The sequence below is a fragment of the Naegleria fowleri genome (assembly GCF_008403515.1).
Source record: "Naegleria fowleri strain ATCC 30894 chromosome Unknown tig6, whole genome shotgun sequence".
NCBI lineage: Eukaryota > Heterolobosea > Eutetramitea > Acrasida > Naegleriidae > Naegleria > Naegleria fowleri.
This window is the reverse complement of record NW_025407938.1, coordinates 107874-122511: the sequence shown is the minus strand read 5'-3', so window position 1 is coordinate 122511 and position 14638 is coordinate 107874. Positions and strand designations below refer to the sequence as shown.

The 14638-nt window shown below is 36.9% G+C and overlaps 5 protein-coding genes across 5 annotated transcripts; 2 read left to right on the top strand and 3 right to left on the bottom strand.

Moving 5' to 3' along the window:
• Position 1: 1 nt before the first annotated feature.
• On the bottom strand, positions 2-2808 carry FDP41_010313 (uncharacterized protein; the record flags this gene model as incomplete). The annotated part of the gene is made up of 4 exons (XM_044700598.1): positions 2-12; positions 83-1552; positions 1601-2612; positions 2668-2808. The coding sequence occupies 4 exons, from the start codon at positions 2806-2808 to the stop codon at positions 2-4; spliced, it is 2634 nt and encodes an 877-aa protein (XP_044567961.1).
• Positions 2809-3201: 393 nt separating this feature from the next.
• Positions 3202-5826, top strand: FDP41_010312 (uncharacterized protein; the record flags this gene model as incomplete). The annotated part of the gene is made up of 1 exon (XM_044700597.1): positions 3202-5826. One exon carries the CDS (start codon positions 3202-3204, stop codon positions 5824-5826), a length of 2625 nt encoding a protein of 874 aa, XP_044567960.1.
• Positions 5827-5908: 82 nt separating this feature from the next.
• On the bottom strand, positions 5909-10831 carry FDP41_010311 (uncharacterized protein; the record flags this gene model as incomplete). The annotated part of the gene is made up of 1 exon (XM_044700596.1): positions 5909-10831. One exon carries the CDS (start codon positions 10829-10831, stop codon positions 5909-5911), a length of 4923 nt encoding a protein of 1640 aa, XP_044567959.1.
• A 522-nt stretch (positions 10832-11353) lies between these two features.
• On the bottom strand, positions 11354-12724 carry FDP41_010310 (uncharacterized protein; the record flags this gene model as incomplete). Its single annotated transcript, XM_044700595.1, has 1 exon — positions 11354-12724. The coding sequence occupies one exon, from the start codon at positions 12722-12724 to the stop codon at positions 11354-11356; it is 1371 nt and encodes a 456-aa protein (XP_044567958.1).
• Positions 12725-13270: 546 nt separating this feature from the next.
• Positions 13271-14557, top strand: FDP41_010309 (uncharacterized protein; the record flags this gene model as incomplete). The annotated part of the gene is made up of 1 exon (XM_044700593.1): positions 13271-14557. The coding sequence occupies one exon, from the start codon at positions 13271-13273 to the stop codon at positions 14555-14557; it is 1287 nt and encodes a 428-aa protein (XP_044567957.1).
• Positions 14558-14638: the final 81 nt, after the last annotated feature.

Below are 14638 nucleotides of genomic sequence, written 5' to 3'. Positions count from 1 at the left end.
TCTACTTTTTGTCTTGTAAAGGCTTCAGTGGCAACCTCCAACAATGAATAAAAATCAACATGCCTATATCGTCCCCACATACCGCATGTTCTCCAAAATTCGGCATTGAAATTTGGGCTTGAAATACCTGTCAAAATTTTTGTTAAGGTTTTGGCGTTTGGAATGGTGTCATATTTTCGAAGTAAAACACAACAATCCGATTGAATGACAGATCGGTCATTGCCTTTCAGTTCTGTTTTTACAATATCAGCCTCATCTTTCAAGAACTCTTGTTCGTTTTCACATGTGAAATATTCATCAATCAACTGTTCCATCCCAACCTTTTTGGTAGGATTAGTCTTTTGGGCTTCTTCGTCTGAGACAACAAATTCTCGAGCAAGCTTAAACATGGCTTGAACCTTTGAAACATTTACCTTTTCTAACAATCTCATTTCATCCGTGATTGTTGTTGACAATTCTAAAATGTTTGTTACATGTTGCAGTAATTCCATACAAAATGCCTCAGATTTTGTTTCATATTTGATTTCGCCAATTTCTTTGAGTCCAATAATTTCTGTTTCTAACTGAGAAAAAGAAACAGAAGCTTCCAAAGCAATTTTTGCAAGGTCAATTTCAAACTTTGAGGAAGATTTCGATTGAGACATGGCCGTTTTGATCCAGGAGTGCTTCTTTGCCAATTCAGCAGGAGTACTCTTCATGAAAAATATTGTGTACATGTGATTTGTGTTCGAACGGAGCTTAATAAAACCTTTGTTGTGAAGAATCGTAAGAAGAGTTGAGATTACTTCCTCTTTGAGGTCTAAATGCTTTTCCAATTGTTTCACTCCTAATACACATATATGACATTTTTCTGCATTCTTTGAAAATATTTTTTGAATTAGTTTTTTCACAGTAAATATATCGACGTAATTGCTGTAGCATAGAGATCGAGAAATTATGTAATCATCTTCATCAAAGAAGATGTGACACTGAGCTGGAGAACCGTCTCTGCCTGCACGCCCAATCTCTTGAACATAACTCTCAACTGATCTTGGTAAATTAAAATGAATAACCGACTGTACACCTGAAATTGAAATTCCCATACCAAAGGCCACTGTAGCAACGATGATATTAATTTCTCTCTTCATGAATTGATTCTGAATTTCTTTTCTCTTTGAAACTTCAATTCCTGCATGATATGGAATTGCATGTATGCCATTCATTATTAAATGGCTACATAATTGTTCAGCATCTTTTCTTAACATAGTGTAAATGATAACAGAATCTCTATATCCTTTCATTCGATCACTATTAAGGAGATTGAGAACAGCGGTAAACTTGCTTGGCAGTCCAAGGGAAACAGTCTTCACAAGATTGTGGCGTGACAGGGTTTGCCTTGAAACGTTCTGTGGCGGAATGTGCAAATATTCACAAATTGATTTTTCTGTTGTTTTTGTAGCTGTTCCTGTTAGGGCTAATATTGTAGACACACCAAGATCCTTCTCGAGAACGTTTTTCACGCTCAGATATGAAGGTCTAAAGTTGTGTGACCATTCTGACATACAATGGGCCTCTTTTTCATTGTTTGAGAGCTTAAACTATCATAAGTCTTTTCACTTACCGTCAATACATGCAAATGAAATGGGAGGAAGTTGTTTCGCACTCTCAATAAACCTGGCATCACAAAGCCTTTCAGGAGAAATAAATAATATCTTTACAAGTCCTTTTCTGATATCATTCATGATTTTTGAACGTTGTTGGCTTGATTGATGGTTGGTCATCAATGCTCCTGGTAAGCTAGGAATAAGGTTTTGCATTTGGTCTTCCATTAAGGAAATTAACGGAGAAACCACAACGACAAATTCTTTCTTGTTATATGTTAGACATAGAGTGGGGTACTGATAACACGTCGATTTACCACTTCCAGTGACAGAGATTAACAAGGCAGACTCTTTTCTCAAAATTCTCGAAATTGTTTCATATTGACCTAGTCTAAATGAATCATGTAAAAAGTATTCCTTTAAGATAGACTCTGCTACTTGCTGAGAGTTCAATATCTCTTCCACTGAATAGCCCAAAGAGAGACTAGATTCAGCAGGAGTGATGTCATTCATGTCACCATCCTGCTCACTGTCATCTTCAATCAGTTCATTATTTTCATCATTTTCAATAGTAGTATCATCTTGTTCTTTCAATAATTCTAGATCTTTCTTTGATAATGCACCTCCATACTTTTTACCACTTCCTTTAAACCTTCTTCTTGACTTGAAAGTTTTTCTTCTCAAATTTAGTTTGACATAATTTGGCTCTGATTTGATTACATTTTTCAAAGCCTCCTTCTTTTCTAACTTTTGATTAAAAGCCTTATTTTCTTTCTCTATTTCCTCCTTTTCTTTCATTTCTTCTTGATATTGGCATTCCATTTCTTCTTGTACTTGAAAAAAGTCCTTCCCCGACAATTTTTCAGCAACATGATGATTGGATTTTAATCGTTTTTGTTGTTCGTGCTGTTGAAGCATGGGAATGACGAATGAATTACACTTGTTAGATAAATTATTCTCATCCTCATGTACCAAAGCAGTAGTGGATTTCATGGATGAGTTTTTTGAACTTTCTTCTTCGGATGAAGAGGTCTAAACATGTTTCCGAAAATAATGAGAATGATGATCATGATGGTTTCTGACTTACATTCTTTGTTTCAGTTGTATTCATTCCAGCGATCGTGAAAGGCATAGAGTTTCCTCCCATGATTACAGATGAAGCATTCCACAACAATCCCGAAGCATCATGATTCAACGCTTGCAATAACTGAAGTTTTCGTTTGGACATTTTTTTTAACGGAAAAGAAAAGGCGGGAAGAATGTCAATGAAATAATAAACAAAGAATTTCATATCATGATGATTATTATAGTTAATTCACACTTTTAATATTAATATTTAAAATTGAACAGACACTTGAGATGGGTGAACAAAATTTGACATCACCTTTTCCCGCTCAAATTAACGTTTCCAACAATTCAAAAGACCAAAAAAAATTTCTTCCTTTTACGAAGCTGTCAATGAATGCCAACACTAATTCTCAAAAAACTAAAACAACAAAATAATAACCACACACACTCGGTCACTCTAACACTCTCTAGTTGATTTATTGATAAGATTCAACCTCTCCTTCTTTCAATACTGGAACACTTGCTTGAAAAGTCACTTGTCAACATGTTTGAAATGCCCACTACAAACAACAACAACAACATCACCACAGTGGCTGTTTCATACACCCAACCCATCATCACCGTCGACGATGAAGACGATTATTTCCTAACCTCCAAATCCCTCTTCTCTCAGAATCATGAATTTTCATTTCGGTCCGAATTTTCGGAATTTCTCGAAGAAGAACAAGTGGATTCAACTCCTCGAGAAATTCTCTCCAATCCCAACACAACATCCATCATCCGAACAACATCAAAAGACTCTTCTTCTCTTCATGACTCTCCAAACAGTAAAACTAGTAATACTAATAATAGTAGTAATAATAGTAATAGTGATGATGAAATGGTCACTCCTCCTCGAACATTCGCCAAACATGAAAATTTCGACAGCAGCTGCTACACGTTGCACAACTGTTCCACAACCTTTTCCAATCGTCATGAAAATTCTCAATCTTTAAATGTTTCATTTGTTTCCACTTTCAGTTCATTGATTAATGAAAGTAGTTTTTGTCTTTCCTCTTCTTCTTCTTCTTCGATGAGCATTGAAACAAGAACAACACCACTCTCTCTCATGACACCACATCGACCACATCGACCACTATTACCCAATGAACCACAGAGTACAACAACAATTATTTCATTGAGTAATATCCAACCATCCTCTTCATGTGGTGGTGGTCATGGTGGTGACGATGGTGAAAATGATGATCATTCCTTGCTCACGTTTGAGGAGGATGAAACTTTTAGTTTCGTGGAATCTCCTTGTAAACAAATCTCTTGTACAACCTCTCATGAAGACTCTCTTGTACAACGGAATTATGTGCCAGATACCAATTGTTTGTCACCTCCAATGTTGTTGAAGAAGAGTCAATTAATCAAAGATTCAGAGTTCTTTTCTAAATATGGTAATGTTGAGAGAAGAGCTACATTGACACCAGTGTCATTTGCATTTCTAACACAACATCAAACTCAAAGAAATAGTTTATCAAAGAAGGGAAATTTCATTCATCGACTTTCGATTCGAAAATTGGATGATACCATTGATAGCAACCATTCAAACACTCCGCTGATGTTTTTGAAAAATCTTGTCACACTTCAAAAATCCAACAGAACGAGTCCTTCTTCTCCATCTTCCTCCTACTGCCATTCAAATACTCCAATAAGTAATAACATACTTCACCAAATGATCACAAATCATGGAGTAAGCGTCCATGAATTAAGTCAAATCCATGATGTGGTTCTTATCTTTTTACGAAGTTTCACATGCCCTTTTACAAAATATTCCATTTCTGACATGACCAAAGAATACCAACATTTGCTCAATATGAATACTCTTCCAGTCTTTGTTCATCAAGGAAGTGGATTTTTGGAACATGACATGTTTTCTGAAAGGGTAGAAACCAGAAAGTGTGAAAAAAAGGGACTCACACGTTTATGGAGAAGTTTCTATAAGAGCACTTCTAGAAATGACAATTCTTCTCAGCGTCTCGTATCAAGCAGAGATAGCCTTCACACCATTTTTGGAGCAAATTGTGTACAATCGGATCAAGAAAGTTTCACTCTTTACAAGAGTTTGATCGAAGACTATCATAGAGTTTCAGATCCCACTGGTTACTTATTTTTCAATCACTTTAACATTCGAAAGCTACCCATGAAATCTCTCATTAATCTAAGTTCATTATTTTCTGCAATTACCATGACATTACAAGGTTATAGTGTTGGAATTTGTACCAATCATTTGTCTCAAGTTCACCGATTGCCAGTCATGTTTCGAGTTTCAAAAGGTGAAATTTGTGAACAATTTACCTTTGTGGACTTGCAAGATAAACCTGATTACATTGATTATCTTGTCGATGCTAATAGTGAAGAAAGTGTGAATTTAGATTATGAATTTTTAACATTGTCTCCATTGAAGCCAAACAATGGATTCAAGAAGTCAGATCCATCCATCCCTGAAGTCATTCACTCACAAAATATGAACTGTGTGACCATTCATCCAGACAAATACATTTACTCAAATAACATTTCTTCAGTGCCAACAGATCAATTAAGAGACATGAATGATAACTTTGAAAAGAATTCAAGTGAACATGGAAACAAACTTCGCAAAACATTTTCATGCTTTTTTGGAAATCAACATGGCTCTCCTAAAAGTTCACCAAAGAGAAACAACACTGGATCGAGTATGGATGAGCTTCTCTCAAGAAGATCAAATTTACAAATTTTAACAAGTACGGACGCTTTGAAATCTGCTCGAAATGAACTTTTTTCTTCTCTCTCGGATATTATGAATGATCCCAGAAGTAGAATGGAATTCAAGAATTATTGTGAAATTTCACATCACCTGAATACGTTTTGTTTGTATGACAAATTGAAGTATTACTATCAAACATTATTGGATGTCAAGACAAACCAACAAGTGAACATTCAAACTCTCAAATGTATTGCCTTAACCATATTGAAAACATTCCTAAATGAAGAAAGTAAGGCATTTGTCTTTTCAATTCAGCCACACACGATTGAGAAGGTGAAACAAACATATGAAAAGGAAGGACTTGTGAAATCATTATTTGATCCTTTGTTGCACGAAATGGAGACACACATCTTACCTCCTCTTGTACGAAATTTCAAATATCAATAAAAACAAATCAATTCAAAATTATTGGAATGAATTGTTGTAATTGAATTATTTTAGTGAATTGTAAAACTAGTTCGAGCAGAAATTAATCATACAATCTCATGAGCTTCTTAATTCTGTCCATATCCAACTCATGTTCATGTTCAGCTTGATAAGTTGAACCTTGTAAGGATGACTTCATTCTCATGAATTTCTGAGTCATCAATTTGTGGAATGAATTAAAGTGATGGGATGTCAATGCCTTTTCCAACACTTGAACATTTTCACCCTTCCAATAAATCAAAGTAAAGTATGGCTTTGCCAAATTGATTCGATTGTCAGTGAGCATGGAAATGTCTTTCGCATATCCTTGAGCATGGAAAACTCTAATAATTGCAAAGTTCACAGAGTTTGGTTTCAAATAGCTCTTAAAGTTATGAACATCTCCTTCTCCATAAGCTGTCACTTCAATTTCATCAATTGAATCTTTGACATAGCTCATAAGAATCCAATCAAGTTTTCCTTCAGAAATTCTCTTATGGTTTTTCCATTCTTCATTTTCTTCGTCTTCATCCTTCTTCTCATCCTTCTTTTCGAGATAATCTTGTAAAATCATATCTTCCACAAGATGCATCAATTTGTCTTGATCCTTGACAGATAATTTGCTCTTCTTTTCTTTACCGAGGCCTTGAAACTTTTTATCCTTCTTTTCTAATTTCATTTCACTACCACGAACGTTCGATCCTGTAATCTTTTCCATCACAAGTTTCAATGTGACATGTTCTGGTTTGGTACATCCTTGAATTTCACCAGACATGTACAATTCCTTATGAATGAAATTGTAAATCGATTGTCTAATTTCACTTGCCTTGGCCTTCAATAAATGTTTCACGTCATGACCAATCCATTGAACAAAAACAAATTTTGTCATCATTCCATAACCTCCTTCAGATGTGAAAAGTCCAAACACAAACAAGAGACATTCATTAGGACTTAAATGTCGTTCTCTCCATTCATCTGTAAGACCATTATCTCCAGATTCTTCAATCACGACGTCACGAAGCTCCTTTCCAGTGAGTTTCATCTTGATATAATTCACACTTGCATTCTCGAGTGCCTTATCGTGTTGTTCATTTCGACACTTTTCAGCCAAGTTTGCAAGTGCCTGTTTGATTTCCTCTTTTCCATTGAATTCAATGTCTTTATATTCACCAATGTATTGTTTGGCATCTTTCACTTCAATCGTAGGTTGAACTTGAACTATACGTTCTCTTTCAAAGGTTCTTTGTTGTTGAATCTTTTCTTCCAAAGCATCTCCTGCATTGTCATTCTTTGTTCCTGTAATTTTAGAAAGTAAATCTTCATCGCTTAATGATTCAGAGCTTTCAGGTTGATATTCACCACCGACTGAGATTTGTTTTCTTGTGAATTCGTATAAATTAATTCTGTGACCACCAGAGAGTGCTTTTTGGAAACTTGGTGCATTTTCACCAACCCATGTCACAACAATGGCCTTTGCAATGTCAGAATATTCCATAAATGTCAAACGCATGACCACATAACAAACAATGTCATTGGTAAGATATTGTTTAAAGTTCCTGACACCTCCTTTTCCTTTTTGTGTCACACTCACTGTATATTGATTTCCAGGAACATATTCAAACAGGAGCCATCGAATACCACTATTTCCTCTCAATTCCTTAAATGCTTCAAGAACTGCATGATCATCATCAAACTTCAAATTAGAATCTCTTCCTCCAAAGTTACCTTTAGAGACAGCAGTTGGAGCTGAAATAATGGCAGAACCAGCAACTTTCTTATGAATCAATTCTTCCTTAAGTTCTTCTCTCTCGAGAGCTTGATACAATGCAGCCACAGGTGTCACCTTCTTTGTGATTGCTTCCAATTCCAATTGATGAGTGGTTGCTCTTGCTTTTGCAGTTCCAGCAGTGACTCCAGTACCCACCCAAGTAATGAGTGCTATTTTTGGACTATGTTCGACATAGGTCTTGTACAAGACATAACTCACAGCATCATCCGATAAATGATGTTGGAATTCATCCAAACCTCCTGTACCTTTTTCTTCAAATTGAAGAGAATTAGATCCATTGTAACCAAGTTTGATCCAATTGGTTGGAGTATGGTCATCCTTCAAATCTTGAATAGCTTCCATAATAGAGGCCTCATTAACTAGGGTCAAAGATTGACTCTTACCACCAAAGGACTTGGAAATTACACCAGCACCACTGGTGGATCCTTTTGAACCGCCACCAGAAACTTTACCAAAAATGGAATCATTATCTAATTCATCAATACTAATAGGTTGATATTCACTTGACAATGAGACGTGACGTACGCAATATTTGAAGAGAGCAATACGATGAGGAGTTGTGGATGCTTTAGCCATTGGTTTCACATCTTGACCAACCCAAGCAATAAGAATTGCTTTGGGAGCTCCTCCCAATTCTTCCAAAAATTGTTTGTATAAAATGTAAAAGACCTTATCATCGGTCAATTTCGATTTGAAAGATTCAGCAGTACCAGTTCCCTTATCTTCCAATTGTAACGTCTTTGAGTCCTTGTAAGAAATCATGACCCATGAAATGTCATTCGAATCACTTTGTAATTCTTTCATGCTCTCGATCAAAGCATCTTCGTTGAGAACCTTTAAGCCACCACCAATTCCAGAATCATAACCTGCCTTTTTCATGGAAACTCTTCTTGCTGCATTTCGATTCGAAGGTGAATTGGCTGAAGCCTTCTCACGTTCACGTTCAGCTGCTTGTGCAAACTTTTCTTGTAATTTCTTGACAGCCACTTGTGGTTCGAGAGATGTACCAGCACTTTCGAGTGCAATTTTAGCTTCTTTGACGGATGAGATGTCTGTGAAAACAAGTGGCTCAGGATCTACATTGGGAATGACAGCACTAATGGAAGAGGAGAGTTTCATCGCATGATTGGTACAAATGGCCTTGAAATAGGATCTCACTCCTTTTCCTCTCCAAATGACAATTCTAAATTTCGCTTCAATTCTAGAATTTCTTTCGACGTAGTATTTGTGAACAAAGTACTTGACGGCATCATCCTGTAAATGCTTTTCCATGGTTGCATCATCGTTAGGGAGTGGTTTGGATCCACTATCTAGAACGGTTAATATATTGAGTGATTTCTCATTAGGATAACTGAAAAGAACCCACATGGTTTCCAATTGAAGTGGATCCTTCAAGTCATACAATCGATCAATTGCTTTTTCTTCATCTTCAATTCGAATTGAATTTTGTCCATAGACCAAAGCAGTCACTCTCTTGGTATCTTTCTTTTTAAGTAAATTTCTTGTGAGCTTGTCCATATTTTCCATCGAAAAATTATGAACACCTCCTCTGAGAATGGATTTTCTCTTTCTTGCACTGTTTGGGGAATCAGTTTTTGGAGATGCAATGCTATCACCATGATTTGTTTGAGAAGCATTGGTGGTTGTCAACGCTGTTGGAGATTGTTCATCTTCTGGAGTTCTAGTTTTAATTCCTCTCAATTTTCCTTCCTTATAACCGAGTTTAATCTTACTCAAAATTTCACTTCCCTTTCTTGGTAATGGAGCAGAGGAGGAGCCTGAAGATTCTGATGTTGATGAGGTTGTTGATGGCGATGCAGAGGTTTCCTTTGATTTCAATGAACTCTTTCTTGGAGATTTGAGAGATTCCTTTCTTGGAGATCTTAATGGATCACTTCTTGGAGATTTCATTAATGGAATTTCGGTGTGAATTGCTTCGGATGGAGGAGGAACATATTTTGGAGTACCCCAATCAGTCACAGCAACAGGAACTGCACTTCTGTTACCCAACATTAAATTTTGAATATAATCTACAGTTAATTCATCTTCATTGGTAATTGTGACTTCACCACCCAATTGGAAATGTTTGTTAATGAAATCATAAACCTCTTGTTTGTGTTGATTCACTTTACCACGACGAACCGAGTTGACAGCACTTCCAACAAACGACAAAAAGTAGGTCTTTTCAACATCTCCTCCATATCCAGTATTTGTCAAAACCCATTTCAAAATAATGTATTGCATGTCATCTTCTTTGAGAGCATCAAACAATGCAGGTGGAAAAACATTTTGTTCTTGACCTTGTCCTTCAATTTGACACAAACCATCGGAATTATATCCCAACAAGAGCCAAGCGAAGGAACGAGATTTCAACAAGGGTTGAATGCTATTCTCATCGATTTTTAACACTTGTCTCATGATGGCAGCGAGTCCGAGTTTTGGTGGCTTGCTGCTGGTACGTTGATGTCTTCGATTGTGTGAAAGAGTTTCTTCATTTGAGGAAGAAGAAGGATTGTAACGACTCATGAGAGTGGAAGATTTTTGTGCTGCTCCGCTCTGTGAAGAGGTAGAGCTGTTGTTGTTGTGATTGTCACTACTGTTATTATTCGTGTGGATAGAATGGTTCATAGAAGAACGTGGAGATGTCGACGAGTGAATGGTGGCACCACTAGTGGTCGTCTTGTCTTTCATATTTTCAAATTCAAACTTTTGAGATTCTTCCACAATACGCAACAACTTGTCAAACTCATCGACACCATTATGATCAAATACAAAATTCATGGAAAGTAACTTTTCTGCCAACGATTTGATTTCCATTCGATGAGTCATGGCACGAGTTTTCATGAGAGTTTTAGTTTTGGTTCCGATCCAATTGATGAAAATATAACGATTGGCATCAATTCGAACAATAAAGTAATTGAAACTGAATGGGGTCAAATAACCAGTGATGGATTCTTGAGAAGAGGAGTTATTGCTTGAATCCCGAAGTTGTTCGAGTTGAGTTTTATCGAGAGGTTCTTGGCCAATGCGAGCAATTTCAATCTTGTTAGAAACTCCTTTGGATTTGTTGTTATTGTTGTTGGAAGCATCCAATTCTTGATACGCAAAGAAGAGCCATTGAAGAGTGGAATCTGATTGAAAGTTTTTGATTTGTGTGGAGATGGCCTCTTTGGATGGGACAAAATCAATTTGATCCATTTTGTTGGGGTCTGAGATAGATGTTGAGAGCGAATGAGAAACGAATGTGAAATTGTCAATTTGGAATGTGTGCTTGTGAGAATGGCAACGACAAAAAGTGTCAAGGAAATTCACAGTGGTTTCAACTCTCGAGGTGACCAATGATGACGAGTTTGTTGTAATTGGAGGAGAGCAATAACAAACCACAACTAAGTGATGATTATTGCTTGGTGTCAACTCGTTTTTTTTGTGTGAAGATGTAGTTGATGATGGATGAAATATACTTGTTTCGCACTGAATCTTGCAAAGCGTCAAATGTCACAAATGATTGAGGAAATAACCTTTTATTTAAAAGGAGGTGATGCTATATAGCATGGTTTCCTTTCTTCAACATTCTTGATTATTAAAATTAATTTATCAATTTATGAACATTTAGAACACTTGTGCTTGCACAATACATGTAGCAGTTTGTGTAATGATGAGGAATACAAAATCTTCCTGTTTGTTCATCACATTAATTAACTTTTCCTGAAAACATGGCTCTTACTTATTCAAAGGTTTCACCTTCTTAACTCGTCCAACACCAATAGTTCTATCTGAACGTAAAACAAATCTTCCCATAGAGTTCAAAGTTTCAAACTTCTCAATGCAAACTGGTCTTTCAAGTCTAAAAACAGCCTCTGCAGTATCCTTATTTTGAATGAATTTTGGTACTTGTGGCAATGGTTTCCCAGTCTTCTTGTCGAGTTTGCTTAAGAGTTTTGTAATTTGAATAGTTTCCATGACAGTGTGGAAGTGAGCATTGGTAGTAAAGCCAGAACAAATAACATCGACATGTTCTGAGCTATCCAAAATATGAATTTGACCAATAAATTCTTGAACAGGTTCTAACAAATGATCAGGATCACAAACAACGTGACCAGCTGAAATATTTTCGTCGTCACCCTTCAAGTACAGCTCAACATTTTCACCAGCCTCAACCACTCCACCATGAATATTGATTTCGTGACTCTTCAAAGCCACAACTTCACATACAGCTCTATTTGGCATGACTACAACCTTTTGACCAATTTTAATTTGACCGCTCAGCACTTTACCCAAAGCGACTGTGCATCCCTTGTCTCTGTATCTGTCAATAATTGGTAATCGCAATGGAGCACTACTATCGTGAGTAACTGTGAATTTGATCTCATCCAAAGCCTCAATCAATGATGGACCAGTGTACCAAGGGCAGTCAAGATTTCTTGTCTTAATATTCCCTCCACTGAGAGCGTCAATTGGAATGAATTGAACTTGGGTCTTTAAATTCCATCCTATGCTCTTCAAAGTATTGCTGACCTTTGAAACAATTTCATCATATCTTGCTTTATCTCTGTCAACGGTTGGATCAGCCATTTTGTTGACAACAACAATTAATTGGTCCACACCCAAAGTTTTAGCCAAAACTGTGTGTTCCAATGTTTGTCCACCTCTATCGAGACCTGCTTCAAATTCTCCCTTTCTTGCCGAAATAACCAAAATACCAACATCGGCTTGTGTAGTAGCGGCAATCATGTTTGGAACGTAAGCCTTGTGTCCCGGAGCATCGAGAATTGTGTAACGTTTCTTTTGAGTTTCAAAGTGTGCTCGTCCGACTTCAATGGTCTTACCTCTCTCCTTTTCATCTTCGCTACAATCCATAATATAGGCAATATACCATGACTCTCTGTTGTTTTCTTTTGCTTCAATTTTAAACTTTTCAATCACTCTTTCATCAATCATACCGGTATCCAAAAGAATACGGCCAGAGAGCGTGCTTTTACCAGCATCCACATGTCCAAGGAAAATAACGTTTAATGGTGGAGTAGTTGTGAGTAATTCCTTGTTTCCTTCGGTATCAATGACTGCTGGTGAATTCTCAATGAGTTCTTCCATGATGATGGTGAGATATAAAAAATTACTCTTCGCCGATGATGAAGATTTTCAAATATTTTTTATCTGAAAAATTCATTTAATTAGTTGATGGCTTTCAGAGGATCAATAAGAAAAACTGATTCAACTTGAGAGTTGAAAGCTAAAATTAATGGAGGTGGATTGTTTTACTGTAAACACACGTACGACTTTGAAACCTTTGATTATCAGTAAGGTTGTTCATCTACACACGTTGTATCCGTTCATACATATTCTTGACTTTGAACCTCTCTCGTATCTAAAATTGTCACCTTTTCCTCTCTGAGTTCTTTCTAAATCGAATCCTCTCGCACTCTCTTCCAAGAGTCGAACCAAAAGGGTAGCTGAACAGAATGGATCCAGAAGAGTACATGTGTGTGGTTGTTATTGTTGTTGTATTGTATAATATGAATTCATCACGTACGTGTGTGTGCATCCTCATCATCCTCATCATCCTCATCATCAACCACAAGCAGGATGTATTATCCATCACAACATTTTTGCTCCTCCGCAATTGTTCATTCGCAAAAAATGAGTTCATCTTCCAAACGAAATTCTAAACGTTTATCCAAGAACATCACCGACGCGTCTTCCTCTCCAACCGGAAGGCAATTAGGAGAGACCTATTTCGGTGCTTGTATTGTGTTGAATGATGTGGGAAAGGATGGACGTTCATTGGCTTGTGCGAGTGGAGGTGGATATTTGTTTACCAATGAAGAAGAAATTAAAGAACAACGGAAAGGAATTTGGGATATGGTCAAAAAGTTGGGAGGTGCTCTTCTTGAAGGAAAAGATTTAGTGTCGGTTTCTTTGCCTGTATATATTTTCGAAGGACGAAGCTTTTTACAACGTTTGCCAGATTTGTGGGCATTCCATAAATTATTAACCAAGGCTGCTGATGAGAAGGATCCAGTCGAAAGATTTATTCAAGTGATTGCTTTTGGTATTGCTGGATTACATCAAATGTGTGTACAGAAGAAACCATTCAATCCGATTCTCGGAGAAACATTTGAAGCTACTTTTCTTCATGAGAATGATCCCAACAAGGATATTCAACTCTTTATCGAACAAACATCCCATCACCCTCCTATCTCTGCCTACGAAGCACAAGGTCATAATTTCAGATTGCACGGATACTGTGGCTACCTCGCAAGTATCCGAGGAAATGCCTTGAAAGGTGGTCAAGTGGGTCCAACTTATATTGATTTTGAATCGGACGGAGCAACCATTCATTACTCACAACCATTCTTGTGGCTAAAAGGTATTTGTTGGGGAGAACGAGTTCTAGAATATTATGACAAAATGGCTTTCACAGAAAACAAGAATAATCTTGAGTGTGAAGTGATCTTTAATCCAGACCAAAAGAGTTTCATTGGATCCTTTTTCAGTAGTCAAAAGACTCCTGTTGATTTCTTGAGAGGTGAAGTTAAAAAAGATGGCAATGTGATTGGTGTGATTGAAGGAAGTTGGTTGGGTATTGTTCACTACTATCCTGGACAAACCGTCGATACTTTGGCTTCAATGAAAGACAAGGAAAAGGCAGAGGTTACTCGCAAGGAAATTTTCAATATTTCGAAGGAAGTTCCAAGATATGCTAAACCCTCTGATGACCCTCTTCCATCAGATGCTCGTTTCCGAGAGGATGCTGTTGCTCTTCGAAATGGAAATTTGGAATTAGCTCAAACAAAGAAAGAAGAACTAGAGAACAAGCAAAGAAGAGAACGAGCACTCAGAAAGACCGGATCTAGCAGAACCAGTCTTGCAAGTAATCAAAGTGGCAACAGCGAAAAAGACTTGATAGAGGCAACTCAAAACTAATATCTTACCTACATTATTTTATGCATCACAGTTGAGGTTTTTGAGACACTAACACAGCATTGTCCTCAATTCTTTTTTATT